The following is a 23,584-nucleotide window of genomic DNA, read 5'->3' as shown; positions in this document are numbered from 1 at the left end:
TGTGTGCCAGGCTGTGGGATCTGGTGCCATTTATGGTAAGACTGTGCTCCCCGTTTTACATGAAGGAAACTGAGGCTCAGAGAGAATGATGGGCCCAAGATCTCACACCCACGTCTACTGGCACCCAAGGGTAGGACTCTAATTAAGGACATTGTCTCAGTGCCCCAGCAACCAGACCCACTCCAGGGTTCCAGAGCCCCACCTCTGGCTGTGTTCCCCCAAACCAGGTCCTTCACTCCTGGTCAACCGGATACCCTTGGTCACCTCCCCAGATTCTCTGTCTTTCTCAGGACTCCTTTAATTTCTATCACTTTGCAGCTGTTACTATTCTGTTACACCAACCCCAGGTGCCCCAGGGGATCTCAGCAGAAATGGTAGCAAGAAGAAAGAAGCGTAGCCAGGAAGGGCATCAAACGTTTCCTCCCTGACCCAGGCCTCTAGACCGCAGGCACCGAAGAACCCCCACCCTAGATGCTTGCTCCCCACCGGGCGCAGTTTCGAGCACGACCACCAGATGGCGTTCGGCTCGCTCGAGCGGGGCTTGCAGTAAGAGAATGCGGCCGCAAGATGGCACTCGAGGCCATGGCTCCGCGGGCAGTGCCCAGATAAGGCGGAGCCAGGAAGGCCCGCCGGTCCGGGTGCCGTCTCGGTAACCCCAGCGCAAGGGACCCGGCCGCCGCCGCTTCTTGCCTGAGCCATGACCCAGCCCATGCCCCGGCTCTCTGTGCCCGCCGCGCTGGCCCTGGGCTCGGCAGCTCTGGGCGCCGCCTTCGCCACCGGCCTCTTCCTGGGTGAGTAGGGCCGGACCTGCGGCACCCTCCGCAGGGTCCCCGCGGGCAGAGTGGGCACGGGAGCAGAGCCCGAGAATCCGCGAGGCTGGCCGAGGCTGAGGCTCACCCCTGGCGCCTGGAGCCCCCGGCTCTGACCCATCACCCCCTCTCCGGCAGGGAGACGGTGCCCTCCGTGGCGATCTCGGCGAGAGAAGCGCCTGCTGCCCCCCGAGGACAGCCCGCTGTGGCAGTATCTGCTGAGCCGCTCCATGCGGGAGCACCCGGCGCTGCGGAGCCTGCGGCTGGTCAGCAGGGCTGGGCACGGGAACAGGCGCCCACCTCGGGCCAGCGGGTCCCACGCGGTTGTGTGACCTTGGGCTGGGCCATGGCCCTCTCCGGGCTTCCGGGCTCCCCAGGCCCCGCGCAGTGGGCGTTTCCTGAGGGCCCATCCCCGGCCACGCCCACAGTCACGCCCACAGCCACGGCCCGGGGCGGGTCTGAACCTGGAGCGCGGCTGGGTGTCTGGCAGGGCTGGTGCGACCCTCTCCCCCACACACACAGCTGACCCTGGAGCAACAGCAGGGGGATTCCATGATGACCTGTGAGCAGGCCCAGCTTCTGGCCAACCTGGCGCGGCTCATCAAGGCCAAGAAGGCGCTGGACCTCGGTAAGACGCATGGTCCGGATCACTGGGGGCCGAGGTCACGGGGCCGTCCCCCCACTCTGTCCTGACCCTGCCCGTGTCCCTGTCCCCAGGCACTTTCACAGGCTACTCAGCCCTCGCGTTGGCCCTGGCGCTGCCTCCAGCCGGGCGCGTGGTGACCTGCGAGGTGAACGCGGGGCCCCCGGAACTGGGGCGGCCCCTGTGGAGGCAGGTGAGTGTCCCACACACCTGAAGTCCTCGTCAGGCCCCGGGAGCCCGGCCACTCCCATCTCCAGGAGAAGGGACGTGCTGGTTCTGACCTCGCTCCTTGCAGGCCGAGGAGGAGCACAAGATCGACCTTCGGTTGAAGCCCGCCCTGGAGACTCTGGGTGAGCACCGGAGCTGAAAGGGCCTTGGCGCCATTTCCCAAATGGGGCCAGTGGGCGCGAGCTAGTGACCAGGTCTGCTGGGCAGGCTTGGGGCAATGACAGCCCCTGCCGCCCGACCTTCCGGTATGCGACCACATGCAGGGTGGCAGGGCTAGTCGCAGCGCCTGGGCCGGGGCTTCCGGCCGCTGGGGCCTGCGGACTCAGCGCATCTGTTCCTCCATCTCCCACAAGACGAGCTACTGGCCGCCGGCGAAGCTGGCACCTTCGACGTGGCCGTGGTGGACGCGGACAAGGAGAACTGCGCTGCCTACTATGAACGGTGCCTGCAGCTGCTGCGCCCCGGAGGCGTCCTCGCCGTTCTCAGTGTAAGGGATAGCCGAAGGGGAGAAGAAAGCACCTTCCCTGGCTGGGTCCCCTTTGCCCTTGGCTCCTCCCTACGCCCCGCCCCCATGCCCCAAAGCCCCTCCCTCGTGGTACTCGAGTCCCTCGGCTTTCCGTGCCTCGGGTCCTCGGTCTCCAGCTCTCGCCCCGCCTACTGCTCAGGCCCCTCCCCGAGGCCCGCCCCCCGTGATGCCCCGCCCACCCACAGGTCCTGTGGCGCGGCGAGGTGTTGCAGCCTCAACCTCGGGACACTGCGGCAGAGTGTGTGCGAAACCTGAATGAGCGCATCCTGCGGGACGCCAGGGTCCATATCAGCCTCCTGCCCCTGGGCGACGGTCTCACTTTAGCCTTCAAGATCTAGGGCTGGCCCCTAGGCAAGTGGCCTCAAGGGAGGGGGAACTTAGGAACCCCAGCCTTGGACCCTAAGTTTTAAATCTATCAATAAAGTTGGGCCTGGGACACGATCCGATTCTCCATACTTCTGAGCCTTCCTTCGTGGCGCTCAAAAGGGTAAGGTGGGAAGGCCCAGCATAGGGAGGCTTTGTCAGGAAAAGGGAGTCTTGAGGTCATAGACGTGCATCCCCTCCCTGGCACAATCCTGAGGGCTGCCCAGCACCAAGGAGCCTCCACCTGACTGGAGGCAGTATATAGTTCTGATTGACCTGGCCACACACAAGTGGTCAGAGATCCCACATCCTCAGGTTTGCTTCCACTCCACAGGATCTGAGGGCTGGATGCTGGGTAGAGCTGCCTTGGTCTCCCCACTAACTTCCTAGGAGGGACAAGTAAATGAAGTTCCTGTTCAGTGCAGCTGGGACGCTGGGGAGACCCTATGTGGGATCTAACAAGGAGGCGGCCTTGCAGAGAACCAGGGTACTGGGTACTTTTGTAGGTTATGCCAGTTCTGCTGGACATTTGCCTGTGTTTTCAGAACTGTCAACTCGGCCTCAGCTCTGCAGGGGAGGTCCTTGTCAGTAGCCATCACTTCTGAGAACCAGACCACTTGACTTAGACCTGAGAACCTCAAAGTTGACTGGAGTATATATCCTGCCCTCCCATTTAAGTCCTAGAAGGTGAGGGACTGGTAGGATCACTGGCCAGAGAGATGTGAAGCAGACAGGCCTACAGGAGATTATTACTATGGCAATTTCTAACAAGTTCCCCAGAGGAAGATGAAGAGAAAGTTAGGTTTTCCAGCACCAACATCTAGGAGTGGAGATGGAAAGCAAGCCAGATGCTTCACTTTTCTCCTTTAAACCTCCCCAATCCTGTAGGTAGATCTCATCTCCACACCACAGATGAAGATCAGGCTCAGATACTGTATTATTTCCACTAACACTGCCTCAGGCCTCAGGCAGAAATAGTATCAGCCTAGAATACAATTAGGTTTTGCCACCACCTGATTAGGCCTGGATGGTGGATGTGCATCCTGGAGGCTGCTAGAAGCAAGACTGCACAAGCTAGAGGAGCCCACAGCTTGCAACTTTCATAATCTTACAGCTCCTGGGATATACCTTGCATCTCAGACAATTCTCAGGACCCTAGCTGTAAACCTACCCTTCTCTCTTCCACTCATAAAAGCATATTAAGCATATTAGGATGCATGTGGGTGAACAGGTCCAATTTACTCTAAGTAGATTCTTGACAAACTGGTAACTCACTTGTGCCACACCTCACAACATATGGCCACACCCCAGTCCAGAGTATTGGACCAGGAGACCCCAGCCACAGCATGAGGGAGGGCCACTGGTTAGCTAAGGGGCAACAGGCCGTAAGGGGGCTTCAGGTGTTGCCAGGCCCTGTGACCAGGTTTCTTGTCTGCTGAGCACCACCAGCAGTTTGAGAGCTGTCTGCTGGTCTACTTCACACTTTGCATATGTATCTCAAGCACAAGAGGTGCTGTCACACCCAGCTTGCATAGACATCTTTTCTGTTTTTCTTACATAGCAATAGGTCCTGACTCAATCAAATTGGTTCAAAATTCCAACTTTCTACCATTAAGTCATGTGTGTCTGATTCACATGGGCCATTCCAGCCAGTCCCTTAAGACAAACATCATGAGACCAGAAAGGGCCTTTGTGCCCCCCACCCAGTCCACCTGTGTGGAGAGCTTGCTTGGGCTTCTTCTAATCTCTCATTAAGATTCTTCTTGACCTGGAAATTTTCAGCAAATATCACTTTTTGGGTAATGAGTCTCAAAGGACTACATTTTCTTATCTGTTCTCTCTCAGACTTAAAACTCTACTTCAGATCTAGCATTATGAATTTCCTGAACAAACTTCCCCATTCTCCAACCTTTGATCATATGCTCCATCAAAAAACTTGCTCTTTCCTACTTTTCCAACTAGAATCACCTATTAATTTCTATCATTCATCCCCAATCCAGATGAAGGCCAATGGCCACACAGCCTAAAGGTGTTGCCTCTGGTTTCAATCTTAGGCCCAAGCTTTTCAGTCAGCGTCTGCTTGGAAGGAAATGAGTAATGACCTCTCACCGGCCCTATACACTCCCCTCTGACAATCCCTCTGCTTACAGACACTGTCTACACCTTGTTCTATTACCCCACACCTAAGTCTCATCGCACCTAACTAAGGTCCAGTTCATTTCCCGTAGCAATAGCTCGGAGAGGTATAATGTATGCATATAACCTTCCAGCACCATCCATCCCTTCACTTTCCTTTCTTCATCACTTACTCTCAAACGCTTCCTGGAGTTAACAATGATCAATGTAATTTTGCACAAACTTACAAACTGAAGATGTAAAGGCATATATCCTCTTATTTTATTGTAGTCTAAAAAGCTCATGGAATTACTCTAGGGACACAGAGGACTTTGTGGCACAGATTTAGGTAAAGAGCAAAATGCTCACTGGAAAAATAAAGTATTAGCTAGATACCAGGGAGATTTGACCCTAGCTGGCAAATTTTTAACTCTGCAAATACTTGGAGTCGTTAATTATGTATACTTGTTTTATTCATAATTTGTAATGTTTTGGGATACCAAAAGTAATTCTAATGGCTGAATTTAACAAAATTTTTTTAACCTCATCTTAAAACATCCACTGATCCATCTCATTCAATGGCAATATTCAATGTTAAAAGGAACATAAAAACAAACATGCACACGATTGCACAGTTTTCTTAAAGGTCTATTTCATTATTGGTGGGTAGCGCATTTAATAGTTAAATACATTTAAATAATGTATAGATGGCTGCATAACTGCAGCATTGGTAACTAGATAGATAACCAATTCAACTAGAAACCAGCTAACAAGTAACCGTCTAAATATTTAAAATACAGCTCTTATTTAGATCATCCTGTGTTTTGATCACCTTCTTGGGGTGGGGGGGGGGAAGCCTGCTGGTCACACTGGAAATATATTAAGGCCAAATCTTCTGATATCCATTCCCAGAGGTTTCTTTCAGCTGGATTAAGCCTCCAACTCCAGGGCAAGCCCAAGTTTGTGGCCTCCAGCATTAATGCTCTTCCCGTCTACCAGAGCAGACAGCGTAAGCTTCACACCTGTAAACAAAAGCAGACAACCATTACGTGGCTGAAACACCTCAAAGAGCCTGTAGTCTTCTTTAATCACCCTTCCTCAGCCATCAGAAGACCTACTAGTGCCAGCCACCAGAGGGCGCTTGGGGGTATCTGAGATACTAGAAACAATTCAGTTGGCACCACATCCTGGGTAACACATCAAGTCACAGAGCATTAAAAATGTTAATAATAAACGTTCAAAGTGCCCTAGAAAATATAACAATGTTCATTATACTACCCAGACTAAAAGATGATCACAATTGGATCCTGGGAAAGACATTTTGGGGACAAGTGGGGAAATCTGAATATAGACTACATATTAGGTATTAGTGTTTTCTTAGCTGTGACAATGATATTATAGTTATGAAGAAAAATGTCTTACTCTTAGGATATGCATACTAGGACTACTATGTCTACAAAACATACAGTTAAATAATTCCTAAGGGTTTGTAGGAAAAAAAAGTAAAAAGGATTGAGGAAGAACAACAAAGCTCCAAGTGCCACGATACCTCACTTCAAACTGTACTTTTGCTACAGTAATCAAAACAGTGGTACTGACACAAAGATCAATGGAACAGAACAGAGAGCTCAGAAATAACCCCACGCTTTTATGGTCAATTAATCTACAAGAAAGGAGGTAAGAATATACAACGGGGAAAAGGCAGTCTCTTCAATAAATGGTGTTGGGAAAACTGGACAACTACATGCAAAAGAATAAAACTGGACCACTTTCTCATATCACATACAAAAATAAACTCAAAATGGATTCAAGACAAACATAAGATCTGAAACCATAAAATTCTTAGAAGAAAACATAGGCAGTAAGCTCTTTGACATCAGTCTCAGTGATTTTTTAGATCTATCTCCTCAGGGCAAAGGCAACAAAACCAAAAATAAGCAAATGGGACTATATCAAACTAAAAAGCTTTTGCAGAGTGAAGAAAACTATTAACAAAACAAAAAGGCAACCTACTGAATAGCAGAACATATTTGCAAATGATATATCCAACAAGGGGTTAATATCTAAAATATATAAAGAACTCACACAATGCAGTATCAAACAATCTGATTAAAAAATGGGCAGAGGACCTGAATAGACATTTTCCCAAAAAAGACATACAGATGACCAACAGACACATGAAAAGATGCTCAAGATCACTAATCATCAGGGAAATACAAATCAAAACCAGTGAGATATCACCTCACACCTGTCAGAATGGCTATTATCAAAAAGATATTTGTTGGCAAGGGTGTGGAAAAAAGGGAACCCTGGAGCCCTGTTGGTGGGAATGTAAACTGGTATAGCCACTATGGAAAATAGTATGGAGATTCCTCAAAACATTAAAAATAGGGGCCAAGCCAGCGGTGTACTGGTTAAGTTTGTGTGCTCCACTTCAGTGGCCTGGGGTTCATAGGCTCGGATCCCAGTTGTGGAACTACACACCCTTCATCAAGCCATGCTGTGGCAGCATCCCACAAACAAAATAGAGGAAGATTGGCACAAATGTTAGCCTAGGGCCAATCTTCCTCACCAAAATAATAATAATAATAATGATGATGATAATAAAAGTTTAAAAAAAAGCAGAACTACCATACAATCCAGCAATTCTATTTCTGGGTATTTATCTGAAGAAAACAAAAATACTAGGTCAAAAAGATATATGCACCCCCTTTGTTCACTGTAGCATTATTTAGAATAGCCAAGATATGGAAGCAATCTAAATGTCCATCAATAGATGAATGGATAAAGGAAATATGGTACATACACAATGGAATATTACTCAGCAATAAAAAAGAATGAAATCTTGCCAATTGTGACAACGTGAATGGACCTAGAGGGTACTATGTTAAGTGAAAGAAGTCAAACAGAGAAAGACAAATACCACATGATTTCCCTTATGTGTGGAATCTAAAAGACCAACAAAACTAAAACAAACTCATAGATACAAACAACAAACTGAAGGTCACGAGAGGGGAGGGGAGTAGGGGGGTAAGGTGAAACAGATGAAGGTGATTAAGAGGTACACACTTCCAGTTAAAAAACAAGTTAAGTCATGGGCGCTGGCCCGGTGGCGCAGCAGTTAAGTTCGCACGTTTCACTTCAGCAGCCTGGGGTTCACTGGTTCAGATCCCAGGTGTGGACATGGCACCACTTGGCAAGCTATGCTGTGGTAGGCATCCCACATGTAAAGCAGAGGAAGATGGGCATGGATGTTAGCTCAGGGCCAGTCTTCCTCAGCAAAAAGAGGAAGACTGGCAGCAGATGTTAGCTCAGGGCTAATCTTCCTCAAAAAAATAAATTAAATAATAAAAAAATAAATAAGTCATGGGGATATAATGTACAGCATAGGGAATTTAGTCAGTATTACTGTACTAAGTTTTATGGTGACAGTTACTAGACCTGTGATCATTTCAAAAAGTATACAAACATCAAATCACTATGTTGTACACCTGAAACTAATATATAATACCTTACGTCAACTATACTTCAATAAGAAAAGGATTATGTATACAAACATGGAGAGATACAAGAAATGTGGTAAATGTTAGTACTTGGTGAATGTGGGGAAGGGTATATGGGTGTTCATGGTACCATTCTTTTCTTTAGATTTCAAAATAATCAAAATTAAGTCAGGAGGAAAGATCCCTATTTGGAGGGGAAAAAGTGCCAAGTGCTTTAGAACCTTGCTATTCAAACAGTAGTTCAAGAGCCAGCAACACTGGCATCACCTAAGAGCTTGTTAGAAAGACAGAAGCCCTCATCCCAGACCTATGGGATCAGAATTGGCATTTTCACAAGATTCCCCAGGTGATTCATGTACACAGAGGTTTGAGAAGCACTGCTCCAGAAAAAAAACATCAAGGCTCAAAATTCTATAAATGAGGCTATGAAGACTCGACAACCAAAACAATGAATCAACTTTGATTAAAGCAATAAAAATTCTAAGACATTTCCGGTACAAGGAGGAAAGTAAACAGAGAAAGGATATTAAATAATATGGAATCACTGTTAACTTTCTCAGGGGTGATAATGGTGTTGTGGTTATGCAGAACACGAGGACATTCCTATTCTGAGAATGCACGCTAAAGCATTTAGGGAAGTGTCATGACAGCTGCAGCTTCCAAACAGCCTGCAAAGAAAAAAAAGCTGGCAGGAGGACAAAAGAAAGAAAAAATTGTGCTAAAACTCAACACGTGCTCATCATACTCTTCTGCTAATTCTTCCATATGCTTGAAAGGTTTGCAAATAAGAAGCTGAGACATGATAACTAATTTTTAAAACACTATCAGAACAATCCTACTTTATCAAGAATACTTACCAGGCCTCAGAGTCTGAGTATAGCCGACTCCAATCAAACTAGAGTTGTTGACTTTTGCCTAAAATACAAAAACAACTATAAGAAAAATTTTTGAATGGAGAGACAAAGCCCCTACATGTTTCCCTATCCTGCAATTACAAAGTGTTTAGCTTTTCTATTAACATATAAAAGAATAAAATTTAATATCGTTATTAAACCAAACGAAAACCAGGTACCACTTAATTCTTATCCATTAAACTCAAAGTCAAATTGTCAGTAAAAGACAATACTCTTAATATCTAATGTGGGATGTTAGAAACCCCAAATTATCCACAGAGCACAAGAGCCTATATACTGTCATAAAAATCGGCCTTGTTGAGTCTAATCTAGCACAACAAAACCATGCCAAAATGTGGGTAAGAAGTCCACTAGGCTCAGTAGCTATGTGACGCACATACCAGCCTCAACGTGTGGAAAATGGAGGTTCAATTCATAACTTTGACACACACATTACTACTTTCAGGGGTCTCCCAAAAGAATCTCCAAACGACAAGCACTTCCTCTGAAGAATCAGATCAACTAAAAATCCTTTACTTCACATACTTACACCTCTCATTAATGTCCCTGGGTCTTGGCTATATGTAACTAGACTGCGTTTGAGAAGAGGTTCCAATAGGGCATCATTTACCAATCCAGGCCCCTGCCCTCCTTGCACAATTCTATTATTTTAGGATTTAGTCATACTCCTGCAAGGGCTGGAAGGATCCCTGGAGGGCAAGACGTGGTAAGGAGAAGGTCCTTCTAGCTCCATTTTCTCCTGCTGCTAACATCATGAAGCCATACCAGGGACCGATGGCTACAACTGGAGGCATCTCACCCCAATCTACAAGGACTAGTTTGCCTAGCCAGGCAACTCTGCTCTTCACATTGAGTGCTATGGTACAGAGGTAATAGACAGCCTCTGGGATGAAAACACATTTAGAAATGATTTGATGTCTACAACACTCTTTTGTAATGTGTAACATCAAAACAGTCCAATACAGAGAGAAAAATGATATAACTGTACAGGCAAAAGTCACATAAACTGCACTTGTATTCACTTGGCAATACAGACAAGTATTCATGAGCTACCAATGACCATGTGAGTTATTTGTCTAAGGAAGAAATGCCCCAAATTAGGAGCTTCAGAGAACTGGACACAAGTTCCTACTATTTTAGAATAGGAGTCAACCATGAAACTATGATGGAGCACTAAGCAACGCTTCAGAAACTTGCTTGGTTGGGGCAACAGCAGCATTTCTTAGGTGGGAAATGCCACATACCTTTCCAAACTAATCCCCAGGAGTCACTCAGTGACACACAGGTCCCAAGATCCGTTACCGTTTTAGACTATGAGATGAGTGTATCTAGATATATATCTATCTATATAGATATACAGATAGATATATCTATCTATATAGATAGATATATCTATAGATGACTATATACATCTATATATAGATGACTAATGCCATCTTCTGCTGGCATTAAATCTGTGATGGTGCCACAGACATACATTTGCAGAGAACAGCAATGTAGCTCCCAGAGAATAGTATGCTATGTGACTCCTGAGGTTTTTATTGCTACTGTGCAGTTAGAAACACAGAAGGGAAAAATAAATGAATCACTGCCTTAACAATGGGGAAAGCATTCTGGGCGCTTCTCACTCTCTCTGCTTACAACTGTGCTAAGATAAAACAAGGATGGGGCTAAAACTTAACTGTCTAAATTATCGAAACATGTTGTCCTCAGGAATGAAGACCACTTTATGGAACAAAATTAACTCTCATGGAAGGTTTAACTTTCTCTCATTCCCACTACATACAGTACAGGCAGTGCCTGACCTGTAATCACCTGACACACAGAAACAGCTGCTGATCTGCCTGAAATTGGAGCTAGGTCCTCTACACCCTCAGACACGGCATTCCCTCCCTCCTACCTCCACCCACTATGACTGAAGGGGGAAACAGCAGAAAGAGGCTAAAGACAGGACCAGGGTGGCCATCCGACCCAGCTAACTCGGGATGGGGGAAGGGAGTCCTCAGGATGCAGGCAGGACTTTGAGTGCTAAGTTGGAAGAGTCCCATGCAAAGCAGGATGAGCTAGCTGATCACCCTAGACAGGAGGGAAATCAAAAGACATGCAGTCCAGTCCTGGCTCTTCCCCTCCCCTTCTCCCTCCCTAGTAGTGGTATTAAGTCTTTTCTCTCTCCAAGCTTTGGTTTCTTCATCTGCAAAATGGCACGTGTACTACAGACCCTTCAGATCAAATTGAAGATATTTTGTAAACCACAAAATGACAAAGTCAAAGTAACAATTAAAGTACTATTATTCCTCATAAAAAGACAGAAAGACAAAGTAACAATTACAGTACAATTATTCTCTGACAGAGATAAAAACTGTCAGGGCCCAAAATATTAGCTCCCTGGGCTTAGACAGGCTTGGGGCTCAGGATTACCTAAATTAATTCAGCAGCTTTTGAAGTTAAAAAAACTCCTGGTTGGGGGGGCCGGCCCCATGGCCGAGTGGTTAAGTTTGCCGCCTCTGCTTCGGCAGCCCAGGGTTTTGCCAGTTCAAATCCCGGGCACGGACATGGCACCGCTCATCAAACCATGCTGATGTGGCATCTCACATGCCACAACAAGAAGAACCCACAACTAGAAGATGCACAACTATGTACCAGGCGGCTTTGGGAGAAAAAGGAAAAAAGCAAAATCTTTAAAAAAAAAAATTTTTTTTTTAATTAGAAAAAGAAAAAGAAACTCCTGGGGCCTGGATATCCAACTTCTAACACTGCCTCCATAGAAAAAGCACCATTCCAAGTTCTAATTCCAATTTAGGTGTAAACTGGGGATTGTGTGAACCACAGTTCAAATTTTTAATATACTAAAAGATTAATTCTCACTACTAAAACCCCATTCTAAGTCCACAGTAGTACTTACAGAAATGGAAGCAGTAGGATCCAACTGATATTTAGCTGCAATGCCAAAGCGAGTGCAGTTGGTACCTGATGTCCAAGCAAGGTTTACTGAAGTGTCAAGATCTTCACATACTTTCTGATAAATTGATCCTCCAAATTCTGTCCCATCATTGCTGTAAGATATTTTAAATTAGTAAATGTAGAATACACAATGTAATATGTCTAAAGCACTAGAGTGATATTATAGCATCACATTTAAATAAAAGCCATTGCTCACATGCATCTCTACTGTTCCACAGAAAACCTGAAAGTTTGGTTTTTTTTTTTTTGAGGAAGATTAGCCCTGAGCTAACTGCTGCCAATCCTCCTCTTTTTGCTGAGGAAGACTGGCCCTGAGCTAACATCCGTGCCCATCTTCCTCTACTTTATATGTGGGACGCCTACCACAGCATGGCTTGCCAAGCGGTGCCATGTCCACACCCGGGATCTGAACCAGTGAACCCCGGGCCGCTGAGAAGTGGAACGTGCGAACTTAACCACTGCGCCACTGGGCTGACCCCGAAAACCTGAAAGTTTTAAAAGGTCTCTTCTCAACTTATGTCCAAAAAACAAGGACTGGTCAAATAAATCATGGTACATCCACCCAGGCGGAATTGCCACATAGCCACTAAGGATCACAATGTAGAATACAAAATGCTATAGGAAAATTATCAAAATGTACTGAGGAAAGGGTTATAAAACAGCCTTTTCAGTATGTATTTTACATACATATACACATATAAAAAGGTGAAACACCAAAACATTAACAAAGATTATATATCTAAGTGGTGGGATTATGGGAAATTTTGGTTTTCTTCATTGAATTTCTATTATCTGTCAATGCATTATTTTTATAAGGGAAAAAAAATTCTTTTTAAGTCCTTTCCACATATTCATCTACTTTGGGTTAAGTAAAAACACCATACATTTTAGGCAATCCTATCAAATCAGCACCTCACACATTACAGACAATTAAGTCTGTAATTACATTAATATAATTACATTACATTACATCAAATGAATGCACTGGCAGAGTCTGGCAAAGTCTTAGCCTCTTCTAAAAATCCAAAGCACATCAAGCTTCATATGGAATGAATATTTACTCTCTCAGCACCAAAAGTCAGACATTTTTTACCACACATTTTGGAGGGGCAACCTAGAAATGGCCCAAGGATGATCTCCTTTTTATGTTAAAAGAAATCCCTTAGATTCTACCTAGATTAATAAGAATCGTCCTCAAGGCCTACACCATAATATCCCACAAAAGAAATACTCACACATTAGTGTGCAGCTGGAAGTCCCCAGTCCTGTAGCCTACTGCAAAGTTATTCCTTGTCAGCTTTGATTTGGCACTGTCAAAGGTCATCTGGTACCCAGCAAGCCAGCCTTCATAACCAAAGACAGCTGAACCATGGATTGCAGGTCCAGCAAAATCAAAGTCAACATCACAACCAAGGTTTATACACTCCCTCTTGTAAGAAGACTTGATTTTACCACTTTTCTTTCTGGAAAAAGAACAAACTGACTTAAAACTGATGCCTGTGGGAAAGATTTACATATATAACTTCTGCAGAGAGGGCACAAACGAAGAAGAAAAGAGAAATTTGCCACCACAAGGCAGTTGACTAAACTATCAAACAGTAAATGTGCAACTTTCCTAAATATACAGAAGAGGAATGCTTTTAAATTTAAAGCAGATAAAAATGTCCAGGCCTACCCCGTGTTTGGTGAAAAGGTGGTATCAAATGTCAGTTTCAAACCTTGACAAATCTATTTTGAAAGAAAAAGAGTTTGTTTTCAGCTTTATTTCCTTTTGAAATACAAAAATTAAATAATTAATACTAAATCACATTTTCAAAATGTTACCTGGTCTTCAATTGCGATTTCTGTTCCCAGAGTGTTATCAGTGTTCCATTTTTCTGTGAAAGTCAGACCATACTCACACCATTTATATTTGGTCTCCAAGGTCCCAGTAACTTTACCAGTGTCTGTATTAGATGAACCAGATGTTGAAAATTCCTAATAAGACAATAAAAACTTCATGAACTTTTTCTTGTAAACCTAGAAGAATCCACTGCCTAACTTACACCAAAAAACCCAATGAACATTTGGTAATTTCACTAGTCCTCTTTTTTCTAGCTTGCTGAGTACTCCTACCCTCGGCTACTCTCTCAGTACACACAAACAGAGTTACAAATTAGCCTGTAGCTACTGACTGCCGACTTACTTACAGTTGACATTTCCAACCAATCTATCACAACTTAACCTCTATCTAATTCTCAAGTGAACAACAAACTGCACACCTTTTTAAGCAAACTTCTGCTAAAGTAATTTTACTGGGGATTCAAAAATCAGTGGGGGAAAACAAAGGAATGGATGTTTTAGCACTGCATCCAGTCTACCTGATATTGAATAAAACACTAAATAAGTCAGTTTGGTTAATCACAGAGCTCATGATTAAAATCTGAGTTTATAATAACTGATACTCAATCTTTATTATGAAATTTTTCTTGAAAATCCTTAAAGGAAAGCACCCATTGTAGGAATCCACACCATAAAAAAAGATTTTTTTAAAAAATTCTCTGGTAATCCCAACATTCTGTCTTTCTGAGATAAGAGTCTTCATCAGGTTTCATGCCTTTCCAACCATCTTTCACATTCTCATTAAAAAAGAAAAAGAAAGTAGGGGGAGGGAATTAAAGGAAATTTACTCTACAACTGGTTTATATCATGCATAATATAAACTACATTATGTATAACAGATGTTATCAGTAGAAAAAATAATCCAATCTAGGGATCAATTTGAAGTGCATGATATAATCTTATGTTTGTAGCAAATATGCTTTGTCAATTCCTAATTGCACACCAACTGAAAGGGAAGGCATAATATGGAGGAGGGCTTATCTGAAATTTAAAATCTACAACAGATAAGCCAGAAATCTAATCTTTCAGAGCTCAGTATACAGGCAGGCAACTGAAATCTTCCAAGATAAATATAAAAACACCCTGAGGGTTCTGATTCACAATTTGTCTGCTAATGATGGCTGTACACTTTGGCCGTTAGAAAGACAAGTCTAAAGAAGATGGCTGATCTGAACTAATGAAAAAGAGAACTTCAACCCGAAATTGTGCTATCTGGAGAGTGAAGAAATAACAAAAACTGTATCAATAGAAAAGGCCAATCATCCTTCACTTAGGAAATAGAACATTTGTCTAACTATTGCTCTGCAATTAAACAGACTCAAATCCTTACGTTTTTATATACAATTCTCCTGAAATCAGATGCTTTCATTAACAGGAATTTCAAGTCAAAAAGCTTGGCACTCAATGCCCATACTAAAAAGCACTGGATTATGTCAGGAAGTAACACTGGATAAAAAACTTAGGAGTCCTGGCATCCAGTTCTGGCTGTCATTTAATACATGACTAACACTGAGGAAGACAGTTAACTTTTCTGGGTCTCAGTTTCCTCAACTGTAATAACAAAACCTACCTGTGGAGGATTAAATTGGAAGGACACTGTGAAAGCTTTGCACATTTTCATGTGCTCTACACAAAAGGAAAGTATTATTAAAACAATATACATAAAACATGAATGGGGAATACGTGAGTAGTTATTTTTAATCCTGAGTGACACTAATTAATGACTCTTAAGGCCCCACCCACTGCCATCCATCAGCCCACAGATTGAGAGCCAGCCTATATAGATGCCAAGGAATCCTCAAGACACAAAACCAAGAAGATCACACTGTCAGACCAGAATTGGGCGAAATGACACCACTGGTGGAGCTTACACCCTTCATTCCACCACCAGACATTTAGGCTTCCACATTCTGCGGTGGACTGGGCATCTCTACAGTTCAGGTGAGAAAACAGAACCAGCCGTTAATGGGACTTATTTGGGGCCAGGTACATATTACAAGATCATAGTACTTCAAAGTATCATGCTTGCTGAATTAGTCCTGTGCTGCATAACGATGTTTCAGTCAACACACATGCAATGGACCGCATACACAACAGTGGAACCATTAAGATTAGTACCATACAGCCTAGGTGTGTAGTACGCTATACTATCTAGGTTTGTGTAAGTACACTCTATGATGTTCACACAATGACAAAATTGCCTAACAATGCATCTCTCAGCACATATCCCCATCATTGACAAATGACTGCATATACATTAAGTGGAAACAAAAACATGCTATATCTAATCCAGCTCCTACACATCCTTCATGATCTTACACCTAATTCCATAAAACTTTTCTTAACCCTGTCCACAATAAGCCTTTCCTTCCCAAGAAAGATTTTGATTTTTCAAACAACCTAGTACTAGATATACTTCTCTGATTGTTCCCTAGTTCAAAGTTTATTTTGTCTCTCCAACCAGAAAGTAAGCTTTTTAAACACAAAGATTGAGTGTTCTTTTACTTTTAGAAGGCCTTTTGTGTTTCAACAGATTACAGAGCAAGTGTTTATAAGGGGCCTCAATAGGTTAAGAGTGGGAACACAAAACAACAATCACTAAGTCACTGCTCTGTAGCCTATCACTCTGAGCAAATGTCACTCAACCACACTGAATACTCAGGCTTCCCCTCAGATCAAAGAAACCAAACGACAGATGTGACCAATATAAAACCCCAGAAACCCAAGTCTAGGCATTAAGAAACTACAACATGACTAATTTTAAGAAATACCAGCTATGTACACTAAGGGAATTAACAACCACAGCAAGAACTTATCAAAATAACCAATAATATTCAATATGCACACACTATACCCATCCTCAAAACAAAAAAATTTTAGAGAAAGAAAAAAACTACACAAAATTAAATTTTACTTTACTCCCTTTGAGGGAGTTTGTTAGGGAGAATCAAGACATGAAAATACCAAAATATTACCTCTTTAAAAATACTCAAATCAGGGCTCTCTAAATTCACAAAATACATGTGGAAATCTTCCCAAAGGAAGGCTGCTAAAATCCAACCATTATAAAATGATTAGAACACTCAAATTAAGAGTTACTGAATATTTTAATGAACTCTTAATGCTTTTAATACGCATTGAGGGGGCCGGCCCTGTGGCTGAGAGGTTAAGTTCGCACGCTCCACTTCGGTGGCTCAGGGTTTCGCTGGTTCGGATCCTGGGTGCGGACATAGTACTGCTCGGCAGGCCACGTTGACGTGGCATCCCACATGCCACAACTAGAGCAACCCACAACTAAAATATACAACTACGTACTGGGGGGATTTAGGGAAGAAAAAGCAGGAAAAAAAAGACTGGCAACAGTTATTAGCTCAGGTGTCAATCTTAAAAAAAAAAAAAAAAAATGCATTAAAAGAAAGGGTTACCAAAAAACAGTATAGGTTCCCTGGCTTCAAGCCTGTAATCTTACTAAGTAAACAGAGTCCCACATGACCAGTGTCTTTCCTGAGTTCCCTGTGCATACATAGTAAGTAATACGGCAAAAGACCACATGAAAATCAGAAATCATATCCAAAGCCAAAACAAACCAAGTTACATGCAAATCCTTTAAAACAAAATTAACTTCTGCCTCTTCTTTAAGATAAAATGGGTAGACATTTTCCAGTTATGACTATCTTATAGGTTGAAAATTATATAAAGGCTCATCAGAACTTATTAGATATCTAACACTCACCACACCACTGCATGACTTTGTTTTCACATCCAGTTTCACCAAACCAAAACCTTCAAGTAGAGAGTAAAAGATAAGAAAATGATTCATTTGTATAAAAGATGCATACCAACAGCTGACTATACATATAAAAAAGAGATTTCACAGATTCAGAGGGGGATAAAAATGTGTGTTGATACACAATATTTAAATGAAAAAGTTTTAAATTATTCTATATAAACTGACATGTAAAGGACAGAACATCCCTATGCAGGTTTGCATAGTGTTTTGGTATATATTTGGCACCAAAAAAAAAAATGCTTTCAATGATTTTAAAATCTAAATATCAAATCAGAGAATCAATTCAACTTAAACCTCAGAACCAATAGCTTATTATAATACAGACATTTAAAACATTTATCCCAAAGCGGTATCTCTCTTTGGGATTAAAAAATCTAAATAATTGGGGGAATAACTTAAAGAGGGGGCAGGGATCTTCAGGAAGAAAACCCAGGGGCCAGCCAGCCTGGTGGCTGAGTGGTTAAGTTCTCGCACTCCGCTTCCGCAGCCCAGGGTTTCACCACTTGGAATCCTAGGCCTGGACATGGCACCGCTCATCAGACCACACTGAGGCGGTGTCCCACATGCCACAACTAGAAGGAGCCACAACTGAAAAAAAAAATACACAACTATGTACCAGGGGGCTTTGGCAGAAAAAAGGAAAAATAAAAATCTTTAAAAAAAAAAAATTAAAGAAAAAAAAGAAGAAAACCCAAATTCATTTGACAAAGCCCACAATCCATTAGGAGTCACCACCACCAAAGCAAAACAGTAACACATCATAATTCTAGTCAACCAAGGCATAGGCTACATCTGAAGGAAATGAAAACACAGCTGTTTTTCTCTTAAACGTAAATTCCTTGAAATTTAGTTTGAAAAAATGGGACAAAATTGGGGTAGATGCAAACGTGGACTGTTAAAAAACTATTTTAACAGAAATTTTACCTAAAATGTATCTAATAGAAGAAGTGAAGCAGCAGGATATTTACAATCTGAATTACTGATTTACTTTTCCTAAGCAATCCAAACACACATTTTCACTTCTGATCTAAAATTTTTCTAAAAAATTCTTACCAAATCCTTTGTTGAAAATATCTCTGGCAGCTTTGCCAAGGTCAGCATATGATGGAGGAACACACATTGCTGGTGGGAAGAAATATTCCAGTGTTAATGTTCCGGTTCTCCCACTTTCTGTCCAAGAACCAGATTATGACCCACGGCTATCTTTAAATTCAAGCAGTTCAACCTGTTGGAGATGTGTTTTCGACAGCACCAGGAGCTATACTAAAACTGTACTCCAATCACCCATGAAAGACATTACCAACAAAGGCTTATTTCTAAAATGGATAACCACAGTAAGTGGCTATACAAACTTGGGAAATGCTGTACAAAACAGAAAAACAGACTTTCTATTCCTAACTTTACACAGCCTCACCTCCTAGGACAGGATTAGTACAAAGCAACAAACACATACACACATGTATACCTATACATACAGATACAGCCGCCAAAATTGACTGGAATGGGTTGATTTACCCAAACGAGATAAATCAAAACCGGAGATAAGGCCCTCTGCCCCAGTACATCCCTTAGTATCCTCACTGAGTCCAAAACCAACATTCTGGAGCGGGAAGACAAAGGTAATTTACACTTTGGGAATTTAAATACTGAAACTTAGCAAAAACACGGCCATCTGTGTTTCACTCAAGTGTCTACATCAACTAAATATCAAATGGCACTTTAAACATATTAATACGATAGTCAAGTCCTCGGCCAATGCTGTGCGGCTTAAGGGCAAGCAATCTGAGCTCATTACACCAGCTCATTCATTCTACAGAGCACGTTCACGCCCTTAGGAGTACGTGTAATGACCTTCCGCTCTCACAGGGGGGGTTACTACTTCCTCTAGAAAAGTGACTGATCCAATCCGCCAAAGATCGAGTCCAGTAATTAGCAACGTTTTGCTTTTAAGTTTGCCAAAAACTCGTCCAAAAACTGAAAGTGAATGCAGTCAGAAACCAACTCCCCCGGCCTAGTCCCCTTATCCGAAATCCAGCAGCCCAGCCCCTCCTCCAGAGAGCCGGGAGAGGGAGTCAGGCTGGTGGAGCAGCTACCGAAAGGGGCGAATTTCCAAGTCCTTGGAGAGATGGAGGGAAAGAAGGAGAGGTTTTCTGGTCGGCAGGCTTAGATTCCCGGGACACCGCCACCCTATCCCGCAGAGATCCCTGGTCCACTTACGCCGCGGGCAGCTCTGGCCGCAGGTCGCCATGGCAGGGCCGCGGGAAGAAGTGATCTGCGGAAGGGAAAAAAATGCGGTCAGCGGGGGTCAGGAGGCCAGAAAGGAGTCTCACACAGAGGGGGCAAGAGGGAGCGGGGCAGCGCGGCCATCTTAGGGAGCCAAGGCCAACCCCGAGTCCGGCTCAGGCCTCCTGCTTTGCCGCCGGGGCCCAGACTCCCAGGTCGGAGGGAAGCGGGCGCGGCGGTACCTGATAGTCTCCTAACGGGAACCGCCGCCGCCGCTCCACTCACAACTGAGGCTGCTCGGCTCGCTCCGTGTCAGGCTGCAGCTGCGGCGGCTGGAGGGCGAAGTGAAGGAGACACCGTTCCGCCCGCCGCAACCCTGTCCTCTCCCCGCCAGGACCCCGCCGCTGCACCCGGGGCTGTCCGCCGCGCCTGTCCCCGCAGCGCCACCCGCTTCCCACTCCAACCCGCTCCGGAACGACCTCGTGGACCGAGGGCACCCCCGCCCCCGGGGTGGACTGCCTCCGCTCGTCAGCGGGGGCCGGAAAAGCAGAAGCTGCTGGACCTCGGGTCAGGCAGTGATGAAGGCAGCCCCAAAGACGAGGGGGCGGGGAACGGCAGAGGCAACGCGGCTGGGACAGCGCGAGAGGGGGATGGGGCGGAGGCCCCGCGCGCGCTCGTCACGGGCGGGGCGGGGCGGGGCGTCAGGCGTGTGCCCGCGTGGGGCCCGGAGCGACTGGGCGCGGCCGTGCACCCCGCGGGTCACGTACATCTCTCTCCAACTCCCATTCTCAGCCGTGGTTCCCGTAACCTGCTAAGACCGTCTACCGTATAGGGCGTCTGGAAGGAATTAGCTGAGCCTTAGTCCTGTTTACCCTGAGCAAGTGCAGCGTGCGCTTCTGAAAGACCGTCTCTCCGTCCAGGCCCAGGGAGAAACGAGTAGGCCACAGGGTCACCACCTCCAGCCCCTCGCGCCCTCCCTCCCCTCGTCTGCCTTCCGCGGCGGTGTAATCGCCTTGCTGAGCGGGACTCAGCCCCAGAGGCGCTCTTGGGCTGCTCCTCCCTGGACAAACTTGAGCACGCCTCAGGGTGCCCCGACCCTCCGTCCCCCTTCCCCCCTCCCGCCTCCTGCTCACGCCTCAGGTTTCCTCTTCTGTCGCCTTCTCCCCGCTTAGGGATGGGACTCCTTTACACAGGTACAGAACCCGCGCTGTCTTCGTGAGTCAAGCCTGCTAGAAAATTTAAGAGTCATGCTGACCAGGCGTTGAATGCTGCGCTCAAGTTCCCTGGGTGTGCAGGAAGAGTGAGGAAGCCAAGGGAATAAGAAAAAATGAGCCTAATGAGCTAGAAATGGGGTCAGTGGAGGCTCCGGAGTCAATCACCAATGTCAGCAATTTATCCCCTTTGTACCCCAGTTTCCTCATCTGTAAAATGACAATTTAAATCAGACGAAGTGGTCTTTAATAGCTGTTCAGCCATACACTATGAGCAAAGAATCTTTTCCCCTGATTTATTCTGGCTCTGAAAGCCAGCTCTGGTCAAATGCTGCCAAGGTTCCACCCTCCTCCTATACCAGGAAAGGATAGCTAGATAGGCTTCCACAATCCAAACAGGATTATAGCTGCAGCCTGATGGATATCCCTGCCCTGAGCAAACCCAGCCAGCAATCTTGCCTGGTCATGGTTGGGCTTACTCATGTAAAGGGTTAAGAGAAAGGAAGAGTCTTTGCTCTTAAGAGTTCAGGCAGCAGAAGCACTGATTAATTCTTTCATTCAAGCTCAGACAGGTTGGTCTGAAAGCTCCACTGGCAGCTGGTCTGTTCTGGCTATGTTTGATGCTATTGTGAGGCTAATGGCGGAGACTGACATCCCATTCCAACTGAAGCATAACACACCACCTCCCAGAAAAACCTAGTCTCTGCTTAGTCACCTCAATTACCTAAAGTAGGGCTTATTCACACTGTGAACTATCTGTAGCATTTTTTTTTAAGATTTTATTTTTTTTCTTTTCTCCCCAAAGCCCCCCGGTACATAGTTGTGTATTCTTCGTTGTGACTCCTTCTAGTTGTGGCATGTGGGACGCTGCCTCAGCGTGGTTTGATGAGCAGTGCCATGTCCATGCCCAGGATTCGAACCAATGAAACACTGGGCTGCCTGCAGCGGAGCGCGCGAAGTTAACCACTCAGCCACGGGGCCAGCCCCTATCTGTAGCATTTTTAACTCCCAGAAAATTTCACTTTGCCACAGAACACCGATCTGAGGCTTCACTGTCTGTAAACCCAAGGAACAGACACAATACCTAATAACCAGGAAAAGAATCACGGCAATTTACTTCAAAGTTAGATTCAGTAAATATATCTGAGTGCTTACATCCAAAGCCCTTTAGACCAAAGCAGCATTAGTAGCAGCCACCTCTTACACAGCAACTATCTTCTGTCACCCACAGGAGAACCAAAGTCTATTCAGATGCAGCCCTTGCTCTCAAGCACTTAAAGTGTGTGTAGAAGTGTCAAGAACAGTGAAGGGTCTAAGATTTTACCCTACTTACAAACTAGCAAGTTGCATAGGTTCATAGATGCTGACTGAAGACATGAGACTCGAAAGTCAGAGACAGAGGACTTTATTACTTGTGGCACAGCAGGCAGCATAAGTTTCATGTTTGAATCTGTTCCCCTTGCCCTCCATGTCCCACAGGGGTGATGCAGAGCACCCTAGATAGAACCTGTGCACACCATGTATTTGTGTCACAGCTGGGGAATCCTGAGCTGAGGAAACCTCCTGCTTATAAGCAGCTGCTAACAAACCTGCCTAGCCTTTGGCCCAGAGGGAGATATTATTACAGTATACTTTGCAGGAAATTGTCTTCCCTCTGCCCTAGAGGGAGACACTACCTCTATCTCCAAAGGCTGTTTGTTATGCACACATCCTTGAAAAAGTGTATTGCCACAGAGAACTGCGGGCACAGTCAGACTGAGGAGACGCACTAAAGTTTGAAAATAGGACTTATCAAAATTAAAAAGCCATAAGGTCAAGGATAGAAAGCAAAATTCTAGAAAGAGGTATATGCAAAGCCATATGGGGACTTGAAGTGACACGAATTGTTTGGAAACCACAAGTAAACAAAGCTGGAAAAAACCTGTAGAAAAAGTTGAGAGGGGCCGGCCCTGTGGCCAAGTGGTTAAGTTCGCGTGCTCCTCTTCGGCGGCCCAGGGTTTCCCGGTTTGGATCCTGGGTGCGGACATGGCACTGCTCATCAGGCCGTGTTGAGGTGGTGTCCCACATGCCACAACTAGAAGGACCCATAACTACAATATACAACTATGTACTGGGAGGACTTGGGGAGAAAAGGCCAAAAAAAAAAAAAAAGAGAGATTGGCAACAGTTGTTAGGTGCCAATCTTAAAAAAAAAGATGTTGGCTGGAGCGAAATGCTGAAGGTCCTGAAAAGAGTGGGTGAGGAGGAGTCTGGGGTAGCTGGAAGCAACATTTCTGACTTGAGCAACTGGGAGGACAAAGGTTCCACTCAGGGTGGGAAGGACTACAGGAAGAAGAAGTGTGAAGGGCAAAGAGGATGATTCAGTTTCAGATAAGTATGAGGAATCAGGGGCCACATCTAAATGGAGCTGTCCCGTA

General features: G+C 44.8%; 2 protein-coding genes across 2 annotated transcripts; one reads left to right on the top strand and one right to left on the bottom strand.

The window, feature by feature from the left end:
- The first annotated feature begins 532 nt into the window (after positions 1 to 532).
- Positions 533 to 2,647, top strand: COMTD1 (catechol-O-methyltransferase domain containing 1). Its single transcript, XM_008534833.2, has 7 exons — positions 533 to 791; positions 948 to 1,075; positions 1,332 to 1,437; positions 1,527 to 1,645; positions 1,748 to 1,802; positions 2,034 to 2,167; positions 2,392 to 2,647. The coding sequence occupies exons 1-7, from the start codon at positions 698 to 700 to the stop codon at positions 2,542 to 2,544; spliced, it is 789 nt and encodes a 262-aa protein (XP_008533055.1). The 5' UTR covers positions 533 to 697; the 3' UTR covers positions 2,545 to 2,647.
- Positions 2,648 to 5,139: 2,492 nt separating this feature from the next.
- On the bottom strand, positions 5,140 to 21,611 carry VDAC2 (voltage dependent anion channel 2). Its single transcript, XM_008534832.2, has 10 exons — positions 20,199 to 21,611; positions 19,951 to 20,005; positions 18,787 to 18,855; positions 17,677 to 17,726; positions 13,887 to 14,039; positions 13,738 to 13,790; positions 13,298 to 13,525; positions 12,004 to 12,154; positions 9,045 to 9,102; positions 5,140 to 5,706 (listed from the first exon to the last, which is right to left on the bottom strand). Exons 2-10 carry the CDS (start codon positions 19,979 to 19,981, stop codon positions 5,615 to 5,617), a joined length of 885 nt encoding a protein of 294 aa, XP_008533054.1. The 5' UTR covers positions 19,982 to 20,005; positions 20,199 to 21,611; the 3' UTR covers positions 5,140 to 5,614.
- Between the last annotated feature and the right edge of the window lie 1,973 nt (positions 21,612 to 23,584).

Source organism: Equus przewalskii, chromosome 1 (genome assembly GCF_037783145.1).
Source record: "Equus przewalskii isolate Varuska chromosome 1, EquPr2, whole genome shotgun sequence".
Classification (NCBI taxonomy): domain Eukaryota; kingdom Metazoa; phylum Chordata; class Mammalia; order Perissodactyla; family Equidae; genus Equus; species Equus przewalskii.
This window is presented reverse-complemented; position numbering and strand designations above follow the sequence as displayed.

Coding starts and splice junctions, on each gene's coding strand:
- VDAC2 (XM_008534832.2), bottom strand. CDS start 19,981: ATGGCGACCTGCGGCCAGAGCTGCCCGCGGC. Junction 18,856..19,950: donor CGGCCAGAGCTGCCCGCGGC/GTAAGTGGACCA, acceptor TCTTCCCACCAG/CAATGTGTGTTCCTCCATCA. Junction 17,727..18,786: donor TATTTTCAACAAAGGATTTG/GTAAGAATTTTT, acceptor CTCTACTTGAAG/GTTTTGGTTTGGTGAAACTG.
- COMTD1 (XM_008534833.2), top strand. CDS start 698: ATGACCCAGCCCATGCCCCGGCTCTCTGTGCCCGCCGCGCTGGCCCTG. Junction 792..947: donor CGCCACCGGCCTCTTCCTGG/GTGAGTAGGGCC, acceptor CCTCTCCGGCAG/GGAGACGGTGCCCTCCGTGG. Junction 1,646..1,747: donor GGCGGCCCCTGTGGAGGCAG/GTGAGTGTCCCA, acceptor CGCTCCTTGCAG/GCCGAGGAGGAGCACAAGAT.